This window comes from Macaca fascicularis, chromosome 1 (assembly GCF_037993035.2).
Source record: "Macaca fascicularis isolate 582-1 chromosome 1, T2T-MFA8v1.1".
Classification (NCBI taxonomy): domain Eukaryota; kingdom Metazoa; phylum Chordata; class Mammalia; order Primates; family Cercopithecidae; genus Macaca; species Macaca fascicularis.
In genome coordinates this window covers 189,367,733-189,381,108 of record NC_088375.1, presented here as the reverse complement: position 1 = coordinate 189,381,108, position 13,376 = coordinate 189,367,733, and the positions used below count along the sequence as shown (strand labels likewise).

Sequence of the window (13,376 nt, the reverse complement as noted above, 5' to 3'; positions counted from 1 at the left end):
GCTAAGCCACAGCTCTTAAAGAGGCCAGTACTTTCTGTGTTATCTCCTTCCCCTCCCCTTTATTTCTGGACCTGGGATCCTGGCAATCACAATCCTAAGAGGAGAAGGCCCCACATCCAAATTTCCTCCCTTAGGGTTAGGTTTGGCTCCCTGGTCTAATCTCTTACCCTTGGCTGTGGGCTGCAGCTTCCTATCCCTCTCCTGCTCTTCTTCCTGTAGGCGGCTCAGAATTTCCTGCAGGGTCTTCCCAATCTCCACAAAAGATGGGCGCAGTTTGGGGTCCATCTGTAGGTATACACAACAGCCATGAGCCCTGCCCTCCATCTCCCACCCCAAAGATGGCATTTGAGTCTATTTCTGGCATCTTTGAAGATTCAGATGTGCAGCTAAGAGACCTTTTCTCAAGGCCCCAGACAATGAAGATACAGTTCAGGTCAGGGAAAACACTATTGTCTACTTCCCTCCCTGTCTTAGTGTTTGTCTTGTCACCTTGTCACAGAACCTTCCAAAAGTATGCTTATATTAGTTTATTCTGTTCTTGAGTTCTGCTCCTAATGTGTTTCTGGGAGGTATCTGAACAAAGCCCACCTACCCCTTGATCCTAACAGGTAAGGTCTAGCCCCAGAGCTATATATATGAAGGCCAAGAAGAGCCTTTCTCATATGCCTCAGGACCAGTTGGATCCACAGTCCAACAATAAAACTGGACCAGAGTTCCATCAACACCCAAGGCAAGGAGTGATGGGTCTATCCTACAGGCTGAGGACCAGATAATACAAAGCAATTTTTTTCTTTCCTTGGTCCAGGGCTCCGAATAGGTTAGCTAAGAGCCAGAGGGAGGAGAAGGAGGTGTGGTTGCTGTCACTACAGTGAAAATGAGGTCCCTTGGCTGGGCGCGGTGGCTCACTCCTGTAATCCCAGCACTTTGGGAGGCCGAGGCGGGTGGATCACCTGAGGTCAGGAGTTCGAGACCAACCTCAACATGAAGAAACCCCATCTCTACTAAAAATACAAAATTAGCCGGGCATGGTGGTGCATGCCTGTAATCCCAGCTACTCGGGAGGCCGAGCAGAGGCAGGAGAATTGCTTGAACCTGGGAGGTGGTGGTTGCGATGAGCCAAGATCACACCATTGCACTCCAGTCTGGGCAACAAGAGCGAAACTCCGTATCAAAAAAAAAAAAAAAAAGAAAAGAAAATGAGGTCCCTCATGAAGCTAATTAGCAGCCTCTCTGTACAGTCCTAACCAGATGAAAAGGGTTCAACCAGCCCCTGATGAAAGGCAGAGGGAGAAAGATACTCACATTACAGCAGTTGAAGGTAAGCTGCAGAAAGTCTGGAGGACAGTCTCCTACCATGTGCTGGAAGGCATCATAGTCCAGCCCGAAATTCTGTGGATGGGTATGGAAAGCCTAGGTAGACAGTTCATTAATCCCCCGACCCATCCTAGTCTACTCAGTAGAAGAGGTTGGGAGCTGCCCCTGACAACCAGCCACAGACAGTTCCAGCAAGTCCACCCCAGGAACAGAACAGTTTCATTGCTTCAAACTAGCCCCATCAGTGGCAATGATCCCCATGGTTGCAGCTCACCTCTGTGCGGGGAAGATAGTCCGGATCGGCCTGGATGCGGGCGATGATCTCGCAGAGGATGATACCATAAGAGAACACATCTGCCTGGTGGGTAGTCAGACTTTGGTTTCCCTCTTAATGGGTTGAGGGGTAGGGTATCTTCCCCTGCCTCTGCCTCGCCCCACCCCCCCATCTAACAACCCAGGCTTGGGTTAATATTGCCCATATTTCATCCAAGTCAGTCACTGGGCAGCTGCCAGGTACACCCCTGGTACCTTGTAGGAACATCTACCTGTTCTTAGTAGGAACATCTTGGACACTCTGCTAAGAGTAGATTCTAAGGAGAATCAGGGCTGAGCGCGGTGGCTCATGCCTGTAATCCCAGCACTTCAGGAAGCTGAGGCGGGCAGATCCCTTGAGGTCAGGAGTTTGAGACCAGCCTGGCCAACATGGTGAAACCCTGTCTTTACTAAAAATAAAAAAAAATTAGCAGGGCATGGTGGCGCATGCCTGTAATTCCAGCTACTTGGGAAGCTGAGGCGGGAGAATAGCTTGAACCCGGGAGGCAGTGAGCTGAGATCGTGCCACTACATTCCAGCCTGGGCAACAGAGTGAGACCATCTCAAAAAAAAGAAAAAAAAAAAAAGGAGAATCAGGCCTTGAGATCCTCAAAACTTACCTTTTCGTTATAGGGCTCATCTCGGAGAACCTCAGGTGCCATCCAGAATGGGGAACCCACCACGGCCAACTTCTCACTCCCCATGCTGTGGGGTGAGATTATACAGAAAATGAGCTTGCCATTGGCTGGTGCAATGGAATCTTTTGACCATTCCTCCATCCCAAGGATGGGTATAGGCAAGGACTAACCAAATTTAGGGAGCTGAAGTTGAGCTGTGACCAAGTCCTGGCCTCTGGGGAGGAGGCTAGAATTTTCCCTTAGCTTCAGCCCCATGTCCCTTGAACCCCAGCATCCAGTAGGGCTACATACCTGACATCGGGGATCTTCTCAGCCAGGCCAAAGTCAGCTACCACTGCAGAGTAACCATTCTCATCCCTCTTTATCAGGCAGTTCTAGGATTCCCAGGAAGGAAGAGAAAATAATGTGGCTCAGAAGTGGGGATCAGTCAGCCACAGAGTTACCACCCATTCCTCCCTTCCTACCACAGGGCACCTTCTTCTCTGCTTCTTGGTGAACCACACTCTTAAGCTGACCCCACTGGTCAGATCAGGGGCTCTAAGACAGCCAGGTGAGATTAGTTAATCCTGGGTCTTGGTTACATTTAGGCTGCCCTAGGATACACTTCACATTCCAAACACAATTACTCGTCTTTGCTTTCTAAGTGCTAGGCATAGTTTTAGGTGCTAGAAATAGCTAGACGAAAACAACCAAAATCCTTGTCCTCTTGGAGCTTGCAATATAGGGGAGAACAACAGACTATCAGGCCCCTGGTCTCCCTTCCTCCTTCCTCAGAAACAGACCCAAAGCCCAGGCCTGACCTTGCCAACTTCATATAAGCACAAGACAAGTGTCTAAGCCTACACTAACCTTCACTGTCCACAAGATCACAACCAACCTCTTTGGCATTAAAAGTCTATGATCTGGCTTTATCCAACTGGCCTAGCTGCTGTTCCCCTGTTCCTGGTGCCCCTATGCACATATCCTCATCCAAACTTGTCACAGACAAGCTTGACTTACCAAACCTGAACAGGTCCTTCAAGCCTTTGCCTTTGCTTACACTGTTCTGTTCCATTTGAAACATCCTCCCAATTATCCTTTTCACCTAAGAAAATTTTGTCTTTTAAGGCAAGCTACCTTTTTAGCCATGACCTCATCTTTCTCTCTCCCTCTCATCTCAACTTCTTTAGCTCCTCCTCTATGATACTCCTCTTACAGTCTAGCAGAAAAGCTATGAACCCCTCAGGAGCAAGTTCTGGTTTGGTCCTTCCTTCCTCACAGGTTTCAATTCATGAGACAGGCTGAGAATATGCTCACTGAACAAATGCTGTCTTCAGGTCAACCCAAATGACCTGTAAATAAACAAAGCAGCAACCACCTCTCCCCAAATAGCTGCTTTCAAAATAGCCCTACACTGCTCTGGCTCAAGAGGCACCTCACCCCACCCCCTTCCTTCAGAATAGCAGACAGCAGGGATCCTTGGCTCACAGAAACACTTCTGGAGCCAGCAAGGCCCCATCTGACCCAAACCAGCCCTCCCTCTTCCTTGCCAGCCTTAGTATCTAGTTGCTAAGACATGGCCAGGTCACTTCCTGCTTACTCCTGTCAGGTACAAATCAATCCCTTACTCTGGCCTTGACATGATTACACCATTCCCCTTCCCCAAGCTGGAAGGAGCCGTGATTTCATCCCTTCTACCCTGGATCACAGGTAGACATGCCTCATCTCTGGCTTCCAGGAAGGACAGTCCTCATGCTTGTCCTGGCTTTGGCTCTCTCATCAGTCCTGCTGGCTCAGCACCCCCCACTCCCTGATTTTGACTGTCTGTAAGAAGATGGGCCCTAGGCCAGCCTTCCTATCAGCCAAAGCCCCAGCTATAGGGCACCAGCCTGTGAGGCAGTGGCAGCTCAAATATGTCACCTATGTCTCTTCCTTCCCAGAAGCCTGCCTACACTAAGCAGTAAGAGAGGCCCAGTCTGATTTCCCTGAGGCAAGAGGTGACCTTTTCAGTTTCAAAAAGCAGCCCAGGCACTACTGCTGCCTGGTTCCCATTCCTCATTGTCCTCACACCTATTATACCACACTGCAGCAGTGACTTACATGTTTGCCTCTTCACGGGCAAGGAATGATTTCATTTGTCTCTGTATCTGTAACCTAGCACAGGCACCCAGAAGGAGCTTGGCAAAAGTGTGTTAAATGAAAGTTTGAGGGCCGGGTGCGGTGGCTCAAGCCTGTAATCCCAGCACTTTGGGAGGCCGAGACGGGCGGATCACGAGGTCAGGAGATCGAGACCATCCTGGTTAACACGGTGAAACCCCGTCTCTACTAAAAAATACAAAAAACTAGCCGGCCGAGGTGGCGGACGCCTGTAGTCCCAGCTACTCGGGAGGCGGAGGCAGGAGAATGGCGTGAACCCGGGAGGCGGAGCTTGCAGTGAGCTGAGATCCGGCCACTGCACTCCAGCCTGGGTGACAGCGCGAGACTCCGTCTCAAAAAAAAAAAAAAAAAAAAAAAAAAAAAGAAAGTTTGATCTGATGACTGAAGCAACGGGGCTTCTTTTAAAAGCATGTGTCAAGCTGGGTATGGTGGCTCATGCCTGTAATTCCAGCACTTTGGGAGGCCAAGGCAGGCAGATCACCTGAGGTCAGGAGTTCAAGACCAGCCTGGCCAACATGGTGAAACCCTGTCTCTACTAAAAATACAAAAATTAGCCAGGTGTGGTGGTGGGCACCTGTAATCCCAGCTACTCGGGAGGCTGAGGCAGGAGAATCACTTGAACCCAGGAGGCAGAGGTTGCAGTTAGCATGCCACTGCACTCCAGCCTGGGCAACAGTGAGACTCTGTCTCAAAAATTGAAATTACAAAAAGCATGTGTCAAACGTATACAATAATCATATATTCCACTCTCCATAGTGAGGACTGAGATGACAAGAGACTCAAAAGGGTGGCCATGGATGCATTTCCTGGAAACCTACACAAATTCTTCAGAACTGGGCCAGATCAGACACCTGAGAGAAGTACCTGAGGTGTCCTGGAACAGCTGCACAGTCAGTATTAACATTGAATAAAGCCACCTGAGTGGAGAAATGCCAAGTCTATTAATTCATGTTCACTCCAAAGCTGTTTCTGCAACAAAACACTTTCTATGTGACTTCACCTCTTTCCCCTCACCTCCAAAAAACTGACTCCATAAACTCAGTTAGGATCAGGCAGGAAAAGACTGATTCTACTGAAAGAATGAACAGTCAAGAGGTTCTTTTCATAGCACAGGGAGATCAGTGACCGAACTGCCGGACTCCTAAATGCCTCAGGGACTGCTACATTTCAAGTCTCTTAGAGGATTATCGGTTTTGGTGTGATATGTCCCATCCCTTACCCTCAATCCCACCATGTGATCCTGTACCTTTACCATAGCTCTTGTGTAATGACCTGCTGACTTAAATATCTCCACAACTAGAGTAGAGCCCATGAAAGGTAGAGATTGGATTCCCCAATATTGTGCCCTCTAATAGCATAGCATAAATAGTTCCCAGAAGCTGCTGATGGTTTTAATTATAAAAATTAACTGCAGGGTACACTAACAGTCATTCTCTACATCCCTCCAGCATTCAACATTGTTCCTAATTCATGTTCTCTTCACTCTGAAAATTGGCATTTTCTATTCCTCGTTGTGTGGCATAGCCTGAGACCATAACTGAATAGGCTTTTCATTCTAGTGAAATCACCTAAGTGGCTTCTATGCAGTCAACAATAACAACAGAAAAGAACTAAGAACTAAAGGTGCAATTCATAATTCATACTCATTCCCAACAGTAACCACAGAAGATCAGTAGTACTTTCCTGATGTTGGGCAGTAATGGTATTAAGCAGAAGCAACTACTTTCTCAGCTGCCCCCAAGAGCCAAGGCTCGGGTATATGTATACTGGTTACTCCTAGAGCTACTGATAAAAGCCTGTGTGTGGCTATTGGCATTTCTTCATAGTGCTCATGAACTGAGTGTTTTTAAAGCCACACTGCCTCCCACTTCCTTCTAAGTAAGTTCTTAGCCTTGCCACTGTAAAAGTCTGTTTCAGGCTGTTTCTTAGAAGTAATTACAAAATGAGACTGAACGGCTATATCTGACAGACATTTTACTCTTAGAGTATTATTGCAGTAGCTGCAGACATGAATCCTATAAAGGCAATACTACTTTCACGAGGCACGTTGATAGGAAACTTGGGATCTTTTTGCTTCCAACCACAGGCTCAGGATCATTTGGAAAAAGGCATCTACTTCTCTCTGTCCTGGTTTACCCATGTGGAACATGTTACCTCTACTTTAAATCCCTCCTGTCAGCTCTGGTCTGAGCAATGTGGACTGATCACTCCTGCAAAGTCAAGGACAGCATCTATTTTACAGACTGGGAACACGGAGTTCTAAGGTCATTGAAGTCATTCAGAGATGGGGACAAAACTGGGCCTGGGACCCAGAATCTCAGCTCTGGAGCAGGCGTTTCAGCCTCTTTGCTATCAAGCCCTTCCCTGAAATATGCCCAGGAAGCCTTTACTCTCATAGGCTCTATGCTAGGTGCTAAGAAAACAAAAGTAAATAAGAGGAGCACTTGAGAAACTCATATGCTGGTGGGAGATACAGACACAACAGAACAATCAAGTGATATGGAGTGTATAATATTAAAATGTAAGAAAACCTGATACTGTCCTTAAAGAAATAAAACACAGACCCAAGATGGACTATGAAGAGAGAATTTAGAAACCTCAGAGCCCTCTACTGTCCCTTTTGCTTTATTTCTCCTTGGGACTTTTTGTTCTTAGGGCCACTGCCACCACCACACAGGTATCTTGGGTGGGCTACTCTGGCCTAGGTGTAGACATACACTCCTCTCCCTAATTCCTGCAACACGGTTACAATGAGGCTGAAACATTCAGACAAAACTTTACCAGATAAATCTCAGAGATGATAAAAGGGCAATGAACACAGACAGTATCTCAAATTGGACAGTCTGGTTCATAAGACTCACTTGTTTGTCTTCAACTTGAGATCCCCTATAGTATACTTCCCAGCCTTCCTCTAGAGTTTGCAAAAGTCCTTTGCTTTCACCACCTGGAAGTATCCTCAAAACCTCCTTAAAGTCCAGACCCAAGAAAGTATAGCCCAGAAATATAGGGAGTTATTTCTCCTATGTTCCTAGTTTCTTGTCTCAAGCCAATTGACACTGGCAATACTCATTCCCCATTAGGAAAAGCAAAGGATAGTGGTCTTATCCTATAGTCCAAAAAGGTTAATTATTTTTGTAATACAGCACAACAAGCCCGGACAGAACCACACTTGGACACTAGTGCAATGGGACAAAGTGCTTTCAGGGCACAGAAGGGAATATGATGAACTCTTAGGGAGTGGAGGCTTTCCTGGAGGAAGCATAGCTACCCTGGCCCAGAGTGATCTTTCCTGCTCTGAAAACTTGTCGTCTATGTAGCTAAACAATTATAAAATGCTGTCCACTACTTTTTAGTTATTTGCCAATAAGACTGTACGCACCTCTAGGTCAGAAGTTCCTCTTTTCTAATATTCTTTCATCATTGCAGCCAGAGACAGGAGACACGTGTGTGTGTGTGTGGGGGGGGGTGGATATCTGTGTAACTGATACATATTTTGTCACAAACTCCCTCTATCTTAGAAAAAATGGTGCTTTCTGAGTAGGAAGCAAGGATTTGATATCTAAATTGATTCAACCCCATCCATTTACCTGGAACAAATGCATTTTTATTTTTATTTTTTCAAGACGGAGTCTCACTCAGTTGCCCAGGCTAGAGTGCAGTGGCACGATCTCAGCTCACCTCAACCACCATCTCCCAGATTCAAGCGATTCTCCCATCTCAGCCTCCCGAGTAGCTGGGATTACAGACACCCGCCATCGTACCCGGCTAATTTTTGTATTTCATTAGAGATAAGGTTTCACCATGTTGGCCAGGCTGGTCTTGAACTCCTGACCTCAGGTGATCTGCCCACCTCGGCCTTCCAAAGTGCTGGGATTACAGGCGTGAGCCACCACGCCCGGCCTGCACTTTTCTTAGTTTTGGTTTTCCAAAACATTCTGGGGGAGAAGAAATGGCTAATGAAGAGATAAGATATCACCTTTCAGGTCCCAACTGCCTAACTGTCCAGTTCTTGCAGACAGTAAAGTAGATAAAGGGCTCCTTATAACTAGGCCTCAGCTGGTTCCCAGTTTCTACTTGCCAGTCTTGTGCTCCTTCAGGAACAGTGCAGCTGACTACAAATGACTCTGCCACACACCAAAACCATTCCATGTGAGGCATCCAGGTACTTACTGCTTTAGGCTTTATTGACTCAGAGTACTGCTACTTCTGTTCCCTTTCAAGCTTTTTCTTAAGACAGGCTCCCCTCCCCTTCATCTAGGGCAGAAGGAGGAGAAGTATGTGCATGCATGTGTGAATATGTGTACATGTAGGTATTGAGGGTGGGGAATGAAGTGACAGCTATTCTTAGGCAAGTACAAAACTCTCATACACCTCCCTAGCAGACTTTAATTCAGTTCTTGGGCAGAAGTCATATTAGATATGTTAGATCGCCTTATAGCTCCCCCATCAATAATCAAACAGTATTATTTATATAAACCTTGTCATGATGGTATCTTAGGCCATTTGGCTATGAGGTGCCTGTTTTGTGGCATGGCCAACTTCCTCTGAAAGAGACTCTTTTCTAACCTGGTCACACAGCAATTTGGACAGCAAGAGTGCTACAGAGATCAGCTGATGCCAAAGAGGAACTGGCAGGGCAGCAGAAACTCAATCACACAGGCAGAAAATGGGTCAGTACATTATGGCCCTAAAAACCTGCATTCAAGTGACTAAAAATCACTGAACTCCTGCTCTTAGCTAAGACCTACATCCTGGGGGCCACGGGAAAGAAAATTGATAGGCCCCTATACTGCCTTGACTGCTGTCACTCCTATAAGGCAAGAATTTATTAACCTTTCTCATGTCATTTGCTCTTGTTACACATATTCAGGAGATTGAAGTTAAACATGAAGGCTCTCAAGATGTATGCGTTGGCTGGGCATAGTGCACGCATGTAATCCCAGCACCTTAGGAGGCTGAGGCAGGTGGACTGCTTGAGTTCACAAGTTTGAGACCAGTCTGGGCAACATGGCAAGACTTCATCTCTATTAAAAATACAAAAAAAGGCTGGGTACAGTGGCTCACGCCTGTAATTCCAGCACTTTGAGAGGCCAAGGCACATGGATCACCTGAGGTCAGGAGTTTGAGACCAGCCTGGTCAACATGGTGAAACCCCATCTTTATTAAAAATACAAAAAATTAGCTAGGGGTGATGGCGGGCATCTGTAATCCCAGCTACTCAGGAGGCTGAGGCAGGATAATTGCTTGAACCCACGAGGTGGAGGCTGCAGTGAGCCAAGATCACTCCATTGCACTCCAGCGTGGGCAATAAGAGCAGGAAAAAAAAAAGCCCCAAAAACCCAAAAATACAGCTAGGCATGGTGGTGCACGCCTGTGGTCCCAGCTATTCAGAAGGCTTGATTGCTTGAGCCCATGGGGTGGAGGATTGCTTGAGCCCATGGAGGAGCCCATGGGTAGGAGGATTGCTTGAGCCCATGGGGTGGAGGCTGCAGTGAGCCAAGATCATGCCACTGCACTCCAGCCTGAGTGACAGGGTGAGACCTTGTCTCAAAAAAAAAAAGTATATGTGTTGGCTCACTCAGCACTGAAAGGAACCTTCTGTAAGAAAATATAGGCTTATGGTGGGGCACAGTGACTCACGCCTGTAATCCCAGTACTTTGGGAGGCCAACGCGGTGGACTGTTTGCAGCCAGGAGTTCAAGACCAGCCTGGCCAATATGGCAAAATTCTTCCTTTACTAAAAATTAGCCAAGTGTGGTAATGCGCACTTCTAGTCCCAGCTACTCAGGAGGCTGAGGCACGAGAATCATTGAACCCAGGAGGCAGAAGCACTCCAGCCTGGGCAATAGAGTGAGACCCTATCTCAAAAACAGAAGGAAAAGATGTAGGCTTTCTAAGGACTAACTATAAAATGTAACGAATTATGTCCTCTGTGATTAAATGTTAAATCTGACAGCTTTCTTGGCAAAAGAGAAGGGTGGTATCTCTCAATGAGTTGTGAAAGTAAAGCCTTCATACCTTAGATGTGAGGTCCCGATGAAAAATGCCTTTGAAGTGAAGGTAGCTGAGGCCCACTGCTATGTCATAGGCCAGTTTTACCCTCACAGTCCAAGGCAAATGCAGGTTACTGTCTAGCAACTGTTCCAGGTTCCCGGAGTTGATATACTGCAAAACAGAAGGAAAACCCAGCTACCATTTATCAGAAATGTTTAGGCTAGTAGTGAAACCATTAGAGAGTAAACACCTAGAAGAGAGAGACTTTTTTTTTTTTTTTTTTAAGTTGTTGAGGGCTTATTCTGCCTCCAAACACTATAGTAGGTGCTGCACACAATGACACTTTCCTTTAAGGAGACCAAAATCTATTAAGGGACATAGACAAACAATATCATATAATAACTATTAAAATATAGTTATGTGCAGGTAGGACAACACCATGCAGTACCAAGGATAAAGCTAAACTGTGAAGGCATTTCAGAGGAAGATGCAGAGAGGAAATAAGGAGTCAGAAAGGATGACCTGGAGTAGCAGGAAAGAGGGACACAGAGGGAGCAGCATATGCAAAGTTACAGGTTAAGTGCATGATGCATTCAGGAACTTAATTTACTTCGATATGGCCAGAGTGCATTTATAGATGAGTCAGGAAGTGAGGCTGATACGTTTTGCTAAGATATGTGAACTTTATCCTGTCTATAGGAAACAAAAGAAGCATTTTAAGCAGGAGAACCACATGGTTATATTTGCTTTTTAAAGAAAATATTATTTTAGCAATGGTATGATAGATGGATTAGAGTGAAAAATACAGAGAAAGGGAAATAGGAGATTACTGCAATAATCCTGGTGAGAGCAGGGCATCTGAATCATGGCAATAGTAGAGGCACTGGAATGAAAGCAAGATTCAAAATGTATTTAGATGGCAGAGTTGAAAAAAAAATTGATAATTACCTGGATTAGAGAATGAGAGCAATAGGCTATTGGTCCCTGGATGTCATTATTAAATACCCAGAGAGTAAGGAGAGGAGTAGGTGTTTAGAAGATGAGGCAATGTTAAAAGGCAGTGAGTTCAGGCCAGGTATGGTGACTCATGCCTATAATCCTAGAACTTTGAGAGGTAGGAGGATCGCTTGAGCTCAGGAGTTCAGACCAGCCTGAACAGCATAGTGAGAGAGACTTAGTCTCTACAAAAAATAAACAGAATTGGCTGGGTGTGGTGGCTCACGCCTGTAATCCCAGCACTTTGGGAGGACGAGGCGGGCGGATCACGAGGTCATCCTGGCTAACACAGTGATGAGACCATCCTGGCTAACACAGTGAAACTCCGTCTCTACTAAAAATACAAAAACTTAGCCAAGTCTGGTGGTGGGTGCCTGTAGTCCCAGCTACTCGGGAGGCTGAGGCAGGAGAATGGCATGAACCTGGGAGGCGGAGCTTGCGGTGAGCCGAGATCACGCTACTGCACTCCAGCCTGGGCGACAGAGCGAGACTCCACTTCAAAATAAATAAATAAACAGAATTAGCTGGATGTGATGGTGCACACCTGTAGTCCTAGCTACATGGGAAGATCACTTGAGCCTGGGAGGTTGAGGCTGCAGTGAGCTAAGATCATGCCAATGCACTCCAGCCTGGGTGACAGAGTGAGACCTTGTCTTTAAAAAAAAAAAAAAAAGATAGTGAGTTCAGCTGGGAGAAGTTAAATTATTAAAGTTGCAGGTGCTTATTGGACAACCAAGGTGGAAATGATCTAAATACAGTCAGTTTGAAGTTTAAGAACAAAGTCTAAGTGAGAGACTTAATATTTAGGAGGCAAAAACATTGAGCTGAAGCAGTCTTGCATTCCAAGGTCATGCATGCCCAGGGTTTAACATGTAAGATGGGAAATTAACAGAATCCCAAGGAACAGGCAAGAATGTCAATAGGAAAACATTCTAAACGTTCAGAAGGACAGCCAGGTGCAGTGGCTCATGCCTGTAATCCTAGCACTTTGGGAGGCCGAGGCAGGCAGATCACCTGACATCAGGAGTTCAAGACCAGCCTGGCCAACATGGTGAAACTCTGTCTCTACTAAAAATACAAAAAAATTAGCTGGGCATGGTAGCAGGTGTGTGTAATCCCAGCCACTCAGGAGGCTGAGACAGGAGAATTGCTTGAACACGGGAGACAGAGGTTGCAGTGAGCCGAGATCGCACCATTGCATTCCAGCCTGGGCAACAAGAGTGAAACTCCATCTCAAAAAAAAAAAAAAAAAAAATTAGCTGGGTGTGGTGGTGTGTGCCTATAGTCCCAGCTACTCACAAGGTTGAGGTTGTGATGATCACTTGAACCTCAGGAGGTCAAGGCTGTAGTGAGCCATGATTGTGCCACTAGATTCCAGCTTGGGCAACAGAACGAGACCCAGTATATTTATTTATAGATAATAATAGCAGCTGTTATTTATATAGTACTTAAATTGTTTGAGGCACTGTTCTGAGAGTTTTGCATATATTATCTCATTTAATCTGCACAATAACCCTGTAGCTATACTGTTACTTTTTTTCCTTTTTTTTTTTTTTTTTAATGTCAGACAGGCAACATGCAGACATTAATAAGGTTTGAGGGTAATAAACCTCATACATGCACGTGAAAATCCAATAATCATGCTATGGACTACAAAAGGACTATATACTATTACTCCTATTTTAGAGAAGGCATTTAGAAATTAAGCAACTTGCTTAAGATTATCCAATTATTAAGTGGCAGAGACTGGCAGACTCTGCAGTCTGGCTCAAGTCCATATTCTTTACCACTACGTTGCACTGGAGAGTTAGAGACCACAGCATCTGAGTCAGAGAGCCTCATTCAGCACAGGAGCTCAAAAATGAATTTACTCAAACCTTATATGATGTATTATTTCCCTCCTCCTCCCAAGGGAGAAAAAGACAGAAATTCCTCTGAGCCTAAAATTTGTATCTTAATACATATTTTGGGGTACTATTGAATTTA

General features: G+C 45.7%; 1 protein-coding gene and 1 non-coding gene across 7 annotated transcripts in view; both read right to left on the bottom strand.

The window, feature by feature from the left end:
- Positions 1-13,376, bottom strand: part of TESK2 (testis associated actin remodelling kinase 2) — a 152,607-nt gene that overhangs the window by 1,829 nt on the left and 137,402 nt on the right. For 3 of the 6 annotated variants that reach the window (XM_065523378.2, XM_065523377.2, XM_005543546.5), the window contains 6 exons: positions 10,419-10,565; positions 2,556-2,638; positions 2,247-2,331; positions 1,589-1,672; positions 1,303-1,389; positions 168-285 (listed from right to left, as the gene is read on the bottom strand). In XM_065523378.2, the coding sequence (XP_065379450.1) occupies positions 168-285; positions 1,303-1,389; positions 1,589-1,672; positions 2,247-2,331; positions 2,556-2,638; positions 10,419-10,565 (604 nt within the window). Of the gene's footprint in view, positions 1-167; positions 286-1,302; positions 1,390-1,588; positions 1,673-2,246; positions 2,332-2,555; positions 2,639-3,263; positions 3,670-10,418; positions 10,566-13,376 lie in introns of those variants that run through there. The other 3 variants (XM_074008297.1, XM_074008291.1, XM_065523383.2) reach the window with 3 other exon arrangements.
- LOC123571256 (small nucleolar RNA U13) lies at positions 12,952-13,052 on the bottom strand. The gene has a single exon (XR_006695438.1). It is a non-coding gene; the product is annotated as a small nucleolar RNA U13 (small nucleolar RNA).